Source organism: Trypanosoma cruzi, genomic scaffold (genome assembly GCF_000209065.1).
Source record: "Trypanosoma cruzi strain CL Brener 1047053516799 genomic scaffold, whole genome shotgun sequence".
NCBI classification, from domain to species: domain Eukaryota; phylum Euglenozoa; class Kinetoplastea; order Trypanosomatida; family Trypanosomatidae; genus Trypanosoma; species Trypanosoma cruzi.
The window spans coordinates 132091-142314 of NW_001849536.1; the positions used below are offsets into that span (position 1 = coordinate 132091).

The 10224-nt window shown below is 48.1% G+C and overlaps 4 protein-coding genes across 4 annotated transcripts, besides 27 other annotated features; all 4 read left to right on the forward strand.

Annotated features, from left to right (window-relative positions):
• Tc00.1047053510613.10 (hypothetical protein, conserved) lies at nt 1–694 on the forward strand (the record flags this gene model as incomplete). Its single annotated transcript, XM_801236.1, has 1 exon — nt 1–694. A coding segment is annotated over one exon (694 nt), but the record flags the coding sequence as incomplete, so codon positions are not given.
• Nucleotides 1–1799: a sequence feature (heterozygous, non-Esmeraldo-like haplotype).
• Nucleotides 705–746: a microsatellite.
• Nucleotides 819–867: a sequence feature (A-rich).
• Nucleotides 888–918: a microsatellite.
• Nucleotides 975–1034: a sequence feature (GA-rich).
• Nucleotides 1245–1270: a microsatellite.
• Nucleotides 1297–1322: a sequence feature (AT_rich).
• Nucleotides 1409–1449: a microsatellite.
• Nucleotides 1539–1562: a microsatellite.
• Nucleotides 1610–1646: a microsatellite.
• On the forward strand, nt 1762–4731 carry Tc00.1047053510613.20 (kinesin, putative; the record flags this gene model as incomplete). Its single annotated transcript, XM_801237.1, has 1 exon — nt 1762–4731. The coding sequence occupies one exon, from the start codon at nt 1762–1764 to the stop codon at nt 4729–4731; it is 2970 nt and encodes a 989-aa protein (XP_806330.1).
• Nucleotides 1800–2219: a sequence feature (areas merged during assembly that could not be assigned to a particular haplotype. This can correspond to areas where the two haplotypes were merged or to regions with more than two copies in the genome that were merged during assembly.).
• Nucleotides 1839–1882: a microsatellite.
• Nucleotides 2220–10224: a sequence feature (heterozygous, Esmeraldo-like haplotype).
• Nucleotides 4778–4808: a microsatellite.
• Nucleotides 4895–4916: a microsatellite.
• Nucleotides 4922–4973: a sequence feature (A-rich).
• Nucleotides 5016–5051: a sequence feature (AT_rich).
• Nucleotides 5180–5227: a microsatellite.
• Nucleotides 5269–5289: a microsatellite.
• Nucleotides 5344–5379: a sequence feature (AT_rich).
• Nucleotides 5536–5570: a microsatellite.
• Nucleotides 5592–5624: a sequence feature (CT-rich).
• Nucleotides 5761–5781: a microsatellite.
• Nucleotides 5801–5825: a microsatellite.
• Nucleotides 6111–6131: a microsatellite.
• Nucleotides 6160–6198: a sequence feature (CT-rich).
• Nucleotides 6259–9255, forward strand: Tc00.1047053510613.30 (uncharacterized protein; the record flags this gene model as incomplete). Its single annotated transcript, XM_801238.1, has 1 exon — nt 6259–9255. One exon carries the CDS (start codon nt 6259–6261, stop codon nt 9253–9255), a length of 2997 nt encoding a protein of 998 aa, XP_806331.1.
• Nucleotides 9533–9569: a microsatellite.
• Tc00.1047053510613.40 (hypothetical protein, conserved) lies at nt 10047–10224 on the forward strand (the record flags this gene model as incomplete). The annotated part of the gene is made up of 1 exon (XM_801239.1): nt 10047–10224. A coding segment is annotated over one exon (178 nt), but the record flags the coding sequence as incomplete, so codon positions are not given.

A 10224-nucleotide genomic window follows, 5' to 3' on the forward strand; every position in this document is an offset into this window, starting at 1 on the left:
CGTGCGGGAGCTGCGTCGTAAGCCGCAACGAACTGTGTTTCGTCTGACGCTTGTTAACCAATACAACACGGAGAACGTTGCCGCCTACGCCGACTTGGTGCGACTTGGCTGGCCGGACTTTATCGAAGTCAAGGGCGTCACGTACTGCGGCACAAGTGCGGCATCCACGCTGAGAATGAAGGAGAATGTGCCGCGGCACGAAGAAGTGGTACGATTCTGTGCGGCCCTCTGTGAGGCGCTGGCCTCCGATACCGCTCCCAGGGACAAACGAACATGGCTGGGCACCGAGCCGGAGACAGGACCCTTACAGCGCGATCTTAACTGTGATGAGAAAAGGACGTCGGTTAACAACATGGAGAATAACAACAGGAGGTGTAATCGTAAGGATGAGGAGGAAGGGGTGGGGATAAATTTTAGCGGTCCATACAGCATTGCATGCGAACATGAGCACAGTTGCTGCGTTCTCATTGCCCTACGCCGCTTCCTAGTGAATGGAGTTTGGCATACATGGATTGACTATGAGAAGTTTAATGCATTGGCCCGTAGTGGGCGGACGGAATTTACAGCAGCGGAGTATGCGGCGCCGACACCGTCATGGGCGGTGTTTCGCTCAAATGAAAAGGGCTTTGACCCCACACAAGTCCGCGTCCATCGCAAGAGCGGTAATACAACCGTGGTGACTTCCAGTTGCTAAGAATATACAAGTATGTATGTATGTATGTATGTGTGTATCTATGTGCGTGTGTTGCTGTTAAACTTAATTTTTCTGTATCCTTTTTTTTTAGTTATTGGAGGGGACATCAAGGAGAATGAATTTAAAAAATAAAAATAAAAAAAGAATATAGAAGAAATGAAAATTTAAGTAAACTACACATGCAGACGCACAAATATACATACACATACATATATATATATATACTTCTTTCTGGTAATAGAATGGGATTTTGCAGAGCGAAGGATAGCGATCGGAACACGATAAGGACGGAAAGGAAAGGAGAAAAGAAAAGAAAATAGGAAGAGAAAGAAAAGGACAGTGATTATATGAAGAATGATAAATATAAATATATATATGGGTAGGAGGGCTGCTTTTTTGTAGTTGTTGTTTTTGTTGTGGCCTTTTTCTCTCTCTCTCTCTGGTGAGTGAAGTAAGCGGGGAACGGGGGGGGAAAGGCAACTTCCATGAAGAAGAAACAGGAGCATGCATGAGTTAAAAAGGATGGCCTTGTGAAGGCTCCTAACATCACTTCTTTTCTTTTATTTTCTTTTCTTTGTTTTGCTGTTGTTGGTTGTATTGACATTTATTTATATTTATTTATTTATTTCCCTTTTTTTTCTGGTGTGATATGACTTCTTTTTTTTTGGGGGGGGAGGGGGGAAGGGGGCCTGTGCATTACGCCACGCCTCTCCCTCTTTCTTTCTTTCTTTCTTTCTTCCCCACTTTTCTTCTTTTATATTTCTCTTCACATGCCTTGTTTATTTATTTGTTTGTTTTTTCTTTTTTCTTCTTTGGACGTAGTAGTAAAGAAATAAATAAATTATATTTATTTATTTATTTATTTATTACGGCACTTTTTTTCTGTGTGTGTGGGAGTGGGGAAGAGGTGTGTTTACACACACACACACGCACACGCCTACACACACGCACAGACTTTAGTTTTGTGTTAAGTTATTAGGCAACGGAGAGAAGTTTGAAGAAATATTTTTAAAAGTAATTTGTTTATTGTTGTTTTTTTCCTTTTTTTTTTTTGCTCGCGCATAAAAATGTCTTCAACGCCTGAACGTAAAGGGCGGGGTAATGCCACCAGGCCATCACGGAAGTCACCCCGAATCCGGCGGCAACCACCACCACCACCAGCATCACCATCGTCATCATCGTCGTCACAAGTGAAGGGAAAGGGGGAGCAACAGAAGCGTTTTTCCTCATCTGCGAGGTCGTCGCATATGACGCCGCATCGAAATGGTCACGACAGTAAAACACCGACTGTCTTCTCACGGACCGGAATATTGAAGCGCTCCCCGCCGCTCCAGTGGGAGTCTTCCGCCCCCAGTCGCTCCCCGATGTCAAGTAGAGGTATATTCTTCAACGAACATCAGCGAATGGGCTCCTCCATCGCGAATACCGTAGGCGGCCCTAAAAAAAGCAACCTCCACGTTAACCACGCCGGCAGTCCAAATGGGACGACAGTTTCCCGATCCTTGTACGAAGTGAGCCCTCTTCTTGGAACAATAAACTCGGATAATTTGGCGGTATCGAAGGATGTCGTCACCACAAGTTCCCGTCTCGTTGAGCCTGGGAGCGTGAGCGTCGTTGTGCGTATTCGACCGCAGTTTTCAAGGAAAACGACGCAGCCCTGTTGCCGTGTTCTCGGTGCTCCCGGTGTTGTGGAATACACGGTGTCAATGAGGGAGCCCAGTGCTTTGGGGAATGGCGTCCAGATGCCCTCTTCCTCTGCTGTATTTAACCGGCAACCTGCCACCGGGGCAGCATCGCAGGAAACGCGAAAAATTCTCTTCTCCTTTGATGCCACTCTTGGCGAGACCGCTAGTCAGGCCGATACGATGGCGTGCGTTGGAACGAAAATGCTGCATTACCTTCTTAATGGATACAATGCCACCATCTTATGTTATGGCCAGAGTGGGAGCGGCAAGACGCACTCGATGCTTGGACCGGCTGGTGGCATTCCCGATCGTATTCAAAGGCGTGAGGACTTTGGCCTGGTCCCGCGCATGCTCGAGCAGCTCTTTACCCGCCTACAAGAAAAGTTTCCACGGGAACAGGAGGGGGGTGAAAAACTTTCGCATGTGGTCCACCCCAATTCGGTGGGAGCGGATGGGGAGAATAAAGGGATGACAAAATCATTTTGGCAGCTGGAGATTGGTGTGTTGGAACTTTATCAAGAGGAATTGCGTGATTTGATGGCAGATAGCCCACCGCTGTTCTCCCCAAGCCGTGCGGATAGTCTCTTCAGCGTCTCCAACGGCGTTGGGACAGGCAGGACGTCTTTTGTACCGGAGTTTGACGAAGAAAACGGATCCGATGCACCGGATATTATGGAAACCGTGGATAAGAGCCCTAGTGCGTCCCGTTCTTTCCCAACGTTTACATCACGCTTACGAAATATGCGGTCGGTACCACCCACGGCACGGGAATTAAAAATACGTGAAGATCCAGATTGGGGGGTTGTCGTGAGTGGTCTTTCATGGCACCCGGTGAATTCTTTTGAGGAAGCCATGCCGGTACTTCTGCGGGCTGAACGCATGCGTCGTGTGGAATCCACGGCGTTAAATGAACGAAGCAGTCGCTCGCACTTTTTTGTGTTTCTTTCCCTACAACAGTGGGGCGTTGTGGAGACGAAGCAGTCGGGGGAGCGTTCAACGGCGGTTGTCAGCAACCGAACGCGTTCACTGCTGACGCTTGTTGACCTGGCGGGCTCGGAGAGGGTTTCGGCGACAGGGGCGGAGGGACAGAGGTTAAAGGAGGCTCAAAACATCAATCTTTCCCTTTCACTATTGGGAAATGTCATTCGTAAGTTGACGGCGAATGAGCGGGAGAGGGGGCAATTTACCCACATCCCCTATCGTGACTCTAAACTCACACGCCTACTTCAGGAAAGCATAGGCGGCAACGCCTTCACCACACTCCTGTGCACGGTCTCACCGGACATAAATGATGCGGCGGAAAGTCTCTCTACCTTGCAGTTTGCACAGCGGGCGAAAGGGCTATGTAACCGACCAGTTGTGAATCACACGGAAACGAAAGAGGATTTGAAGTCTAGGCTAAATGTCGCCCAAAGTCGGATCACATGGCTGGAAAACCAGCTGGCAATTCTTATGAATAAACCGACGGAGCACCAATCTGTAATGGAGCGGGAGGAAAGGAATGTGAATGCACGAGGAAATTCTGAGCTGGACATTTGCAAAATGAATGGGAATCCTGCGGATCAGGCGAGCATGAAGCCAGCATGTATTGTACACCCCCCTATTTTCTACGACATACCGGGCGAGACGGAGGAAAACAACTTTGCCCTTCAATACATCCCGGGAACAGACATAGCTCAGATTTTACGGGATGAACTTTACAGAAGGGAAGAGGAGTATTCACGTGTGCAGAATGAACTTGACATGTATACACGGCTCCTACGGGAGGAACGGGAGGAACACGAACGGATGCATGCTTCCTTTCTTGAGGAACGTCGCCGGCGATTGGAGATGGAAAATCAATTGCGGCGTGTGGCACCATCTCAGTATGGTTTTGCCTTTTGCAGAGATAACATGGGCGTTGAGGGTAATGGTGACGACCACGATAGGGTCGGGACGAGCTCAAGAGTTCGAATGCATCGCCATCCCGAGCGTGAAACCCGTTGCCGGACGCTGTGGCGACATCAAGTAACAGATTCCCCGTGGCGTCGACCCCGTCTTGCCAGTGAAAGTCTTCATAAGATGCTCAACCTCATGCCGTTTATAAGTCAACAGCCTGGCAATGCGGTGGAGAGTAGTAGTAGTCTTGGCCTGCCTGGTGGAGAATCCAAATCCCCCTCTTTTCTGCATACACCACCCGATGTCTCTTTAACCTGCTATTCCCCAGGAGGGCCAGAGAGCGAAGAAGAAGAAGAGGGCCGCAGTGACGCAGAGAACGCGTTTCGAGATTCAACGCACACAATCATGATGGATTCGTCATCCATGGTGGGGATGCTGATGCAGTATGGCGTGGACGATATGATTCAATCATAACGCATTCCACAACCGTACACACGCACGGAGAGAGCGCGAGGAGAAGAAACAAAGAAACAAACAAACAAACAAAAAAAAGCAATGTTTAATTCTATTTATATCTATATGTAAATATGTTTTTATTATTTAATGACTTTTACCTCTACCCCCCTTTTCCTCTCCCCATACATACATACATACATACACGCACAAAAGGAAAAGAAAGAAAGAGAGAGAAAAAAAAAAAGGGACGAAAATGAAAACGACTTTTTGTTTTGTGGGGGAGGGGGAGGGGGAAGGGAGGGAAAAAAATATATTTATATATTCATATATTTATATAAGAGGGGGAGAAAGAGAGACGGTGAGAAAGATGAGAGGATGTTATGTTTTACATAACAGAAGCAAATGAAGCGTGATGGAAGAATTGAAACACGCATCAAAATAATAATCATAATAAAGAAGAGGAGCGGTAGTAGTAGTAGTAGTAGTAGCAGTAATATTGGTATTAGTATTAGTATTCATACGCTCGGTAAGGGTTGTTAATATTACTTGCTTGCTTGTGTGTGTGTGTGTGTGTGTTTCTTTTCTGTGGTGGTGGTTGTTGTCAACATTTTTATTAATGTTGTACACTTGTATATATATATGTTTATATGTTTATATATTTTATTTGTCTGTTTAACTCGTCTGGATTGTTTTTTTTTTCTTTTTTCTTTTTATTGTTGTGTGTGTGTGGTTGCTGTTGTGTTTTCTATGACAGGGTTGTCTTTATTTTTGCTTATCATTTTCCTTATGTCTGTCTGTATAATTATAGACATGTCTCTGTTGTTTGTTTTTTCTTTTTTTCTTTTTTTTTTTCTTTTGCGTGTGTAATTTCTTTTCCCCCTTCCCCCTCTCCCCCTCTCTCCCCCTCTCCCCATCATAACGGCGTTGAGCCCAAAATAACATGTATACATGACATGTGTACGAATAAACATAATGTGACGTCTTAGGCCGTGTGAATGAGTGAATGATTGTGTGTGTATATTTATTATTTTAGTGTCTGCATGGGGAATTATTATTATTATTATTATTCCCGGCTTCTCTGTAAATGTTTTTTTTTTTTTTTTTTTTTCTTTCCCTCTTTCTCTCCCTCTCTTTGAGTGTATCTCTATCATTTGTTGTTGTTTTTCCCCCCCCATTTTACTTCACACACGTATTCAATCACTCACACAGAGACAGGCAGACAGACATGTGTTCTCTACCGGAGTCATGTAAGACTTTAAAAAGAGGGGGATGGGGAAGGGGGGCGTATTGCCTTCTTTTATATCAATCTCCACCCATGTCACTTAGGGGATGGGACCCTTTTGCCTATCCGTTTGTGTAACGACGGGAGGTTAATGGTGATGACATGCGTGTGTGTGTCTCTCTCTCTCTCTCTCTCTGTGTGTGTACAAATATATAAATATATACCTTTTTTTTTTTCTTCTTCTTCTCTCTCTTTCTTTCTCTGCGTGTGAATTGAAGAGGAGAAAGAAATAAAAGAGAGGGACGGCAGTAGGACACATACGGATGCCGGCACACTGCATGGACCCCACCACGAGTGGCTGTGATGGCAGTGTGGCTGTGGAGCCGAACACGTACGGTGGTGTGAGTGCCAACGGTCGCCACACGGCGGGGTGTCAACGCCATGACGCGACGAAGACGAGTAGGAAAGAGACGCATCCTACTGCTTCTTTTATTTCTCATACGTCAGAGCGGCTACAGACGGGGATGCATGAGGCGCGAGTGAGTTCTGGCGAAGTCAGTTCTGCAGCACTGGTGTCTCCACAACCGCAGCCGCGTCCCTTTTCGAAGCCTATCATGACCACGCATGGCGCCATGAACTCAAATGGAAGAGAAAATCACGGTGTCGTGGAGAAGAACGGGACGCGGAGTCGCACGTATCCGCTGCGTCGAACACTGAGCCTGCAGCAGAGACGGAAGAATCCAGCTGCCACATTAGAGGAGCGGGAGAATTGTCATGACGACACAACCTACAGTAGTTCATGGAAACGGAGACCCATGCAGACACCAACAAGGCGCCTTTATAGGAGTGCAACGACGCTGGTAACTGCCTTGCATAGCAGTTACACGGCAGGGAATGAGTCCCAATCGTGGCAACACACGCATCGTCGAGTACACTCCTTCACCTTCAATACGGCTCCCTCTATGCATCATATGAAAGCTACCGTAAATTCCCCGCCTGGGAAGAATGGACGACAGTCACGGAGACAACACGAATTGGTTTGTTTACCGCATCGACAGAGCAACGAAACGTTAGTTCGTCACGCAACTCCCATGACGAGAACTGCCACGGCACTCTCCCCATTATCCAAAAAGGCTGCACTTCGGCCTAAGCCAGATGCAAGGAATATGAATACCACCAAGAAACAAACAAATCATGATTCACCGGATAAGATGAGCCGGGTGTTGTTGCGGCCCCCTTCACTCAAGCCAACTTCACATGGAGGCTCTACGACGGCAACGGGCGGGAACACGGCGTCGTTGCAGCCGTGGTATGCGCGTCCCACTCGAAGTTCAGTACACTCCTTTACCGCCACACAAACTCGTGAAAGATCCGTGGCGACGAAAACATCATCCACTCCTACAAGAAAGACAGAACCGGCTGTCAGGATGGCCTCTGCACCGTGTTTTCCAAAATCCACGAAGGCGATGCGTCGAACACGCAGCAGCGACTCCCTCTTGGGAAATCAGAAGCGCACATTTTCGTCCTTTTTGAACATTGCCAGTGATTCAACACGTCAGAAAACGGCAGTAAAACCCGCACTGTGGAAGCGGAGTCCTTCTGGCATTGGTGGTACGAGAACTGGTAGGGGTATTAGTGGAGCTTTGTGTAAGATTTCTGTTCAAAATGACCGTAACAAAACATTATCCACGCCAAAATCAATTTATAAGCCTGCTGCCGTACGACGAACCGGGGAAGTTTCCACCATTCGAGTTTTTGCCTCGCCATTTTTGAGATCTGCTTTTCGTGGCAACGACCCCATGAGGCGTACTTCGCTCATTCCCTCGAGTGCACACAAGGAAGAGGGCGAGCCACGACGGAGACCGAAGGGAATTGTGGATGGGCACGATGCGTTGAGTAAAAACGGCACTTCGCAGAGTAAACCGGCTCTCAGGGCGGCTTCAATAACGATACGTGCAACGAATAGTACGCTCTGTAAAGAGGCATCCACGCGAGAGAAGGAGCGTCAACAGATTAGGCAGAAACATGAACAATTGGCAGCGGAAGTGCGGCATTTGCCACGGGCGTTGTGGTTGGCGACGCGGCGGGAACTGGGGCGTTTGGTGGAGATCCGTTCAAAGCGCACCAGCGGCGTTGTGGTGGATGGTGACGTCATGACACCCCGTACGCCAACGACGCATGTCTTTGATGACTCTCATGGCGACAAGGAGGGGAATGCGAGAGAGATGCAGCGGCAGCGGCATGACGCCTCGAAGGCCGCAGTCGGAAGGGAGCAGCCCAATTGTTTAGAAGTTCCCACAGAGAGAGGCAAGCAATTTCAAGACCATATGTGTGGCATGCATTTAAATCATGAGATGAGGGAAAATGGGCTTAACTCGCCATACCGTGGACCGATGCGACTTGTCTCTGGAAGGCAACAAGGCACCCACTTTCTCTTCTCTCCGGATTGCCGCCAACGTTTCACCGCCGTGGATGATAATGATGTGGAGGTGGAACACAAGGGGGAGGTGTTGTTATCATCGACTCTGATGCTTCGAGGAGATGTAGAAAGAAGAGAAGGCGACGGTGACAACAATCATTGTCCTCAATGCCGCAATGGTGGTGGTGGTAGGGGCAATGACAACAACAACAGGAGCGGGGAAGGAGGGATGCTGATGGAGAGCAGTAGTCATGGAAGTGATTGCTCCCCTTCCATACGACCTCCGAGTGAAATTTTTGATTACATCCCTTCACCACCTTCCGCCTCTGCGCCGCAGCCGCTCAACGGAGGCTCGATCGACTCGGAGTTTGACTCCCCCCTCGTCGTACCACCGCCGAATAAACGCTCACCGTTGCCTGCGACACGCCGTCCACGCGGGCGGAAAAAAAAGACACCCGAGTTAAACTTTCACCGCACACGCAGTTCTCTCCACCTTTCCTACTCCGTGACACCCAACCGGCAGCAACTCCAACAAGACTCTCGATTCAATTCCAATATGTTGCATGCATCGCGAGGGGGTAGTATCTTACATGCGTATAACCAATTAAAAAAGAATACTAAAGCTGTTGGTCGCAGTATGAGAGAGGATGGGACAGTGGTACTTACCTCCGATATGCTAGTTGCGTTGTATGCCACCATTCATGGGACAGCGGAATTAAACCGTGGCAACAACATCACACGATCATACCGTACACACTCGATGAACAACACCCGCAGTGACAGTCTTACGGGCCATTTGGCTCAACGGCGCGGAAGACGCCGTCCCCAGGATTTCCGCATGGTGAGAACACTTTCGTATTCTGAGAACAAGGGGACAAGAGCCGTGGGAGGGAGTTTTTGAACACCGAGTGCATGTGGCATGAGTGCATGTTAAAGAGCATCCGTGCCATCTTAATCATGGCGGAAGTTGCGTGGATGAAGCGTCCTTTTGAGGCGGTGGTGCACCGGAAGTCTTTGAAAGGAGAATGGTAGGAGAGTTGCAACAGGCAATAGGGGTTTTTTTCTCTCCCTCTCTCTTTCCCTCTGTGTGGGTTGGGCCGGAAAAGAGAACCCCGCCTCCCACACACACACACACCCTGTGTTTCTCCGTTTCATTTATTTATTCACGTTTGAGGTTTAAAAAAAAAAAAAAAAAAAAAGAAAGAAAAAAAAAAACGAGTAGCGAAGTTAACAGTGGAGGTAACAATAAAGCGCCCCATGGCACCAGGCTGAGTGAATGATGATTGTTGTATATTTCTTTGGGGATGTGGAAGGTGTTTCCTTGCATACAGGCACAGTTAGATAGATAGATGGAAGCGGCAAGAACGCGAGTGAGAAAGAAAGGGGAGAAATATCTATTTACGTACGTATGTTTATATGCCTGCTGTCAATGTTGTCCATCCTGTTGTTCTTTAACGTGTTGCACTCCTCCTTCCTCCCCCCTGTTCTTTTTCTTCCCCATTTTTCTGTGGCTGTAGTTGCATACGCCATACAAGCGGTATTATTGTTATTATTGACAGTAGTAGTAGTATTTTAATCCCTTTTGTTATTCACACCCGAGAAGTGTGCGTTTGATTTCCCGACAACCCAGTCATCATCATCATCCGCAGCAGCAGCAGCAGCCTTATCCAGAGTAATAAGCCGTGTGTCCCCATGCTTGCCAGTGTACTTCGCCGTGGCGGCCATGAAGCGTCGTCCAGCGCGTCCCATCACATCATTGCGCCCGTTGCCGCCCTTGAACGTGCTGCGCCGTACACACGCTTCAACACTCTCCGGATGCACGCCCATCGCGAGGGCAACTTTCGTGCGCGGACTGCCGGTTGGCGCGCGT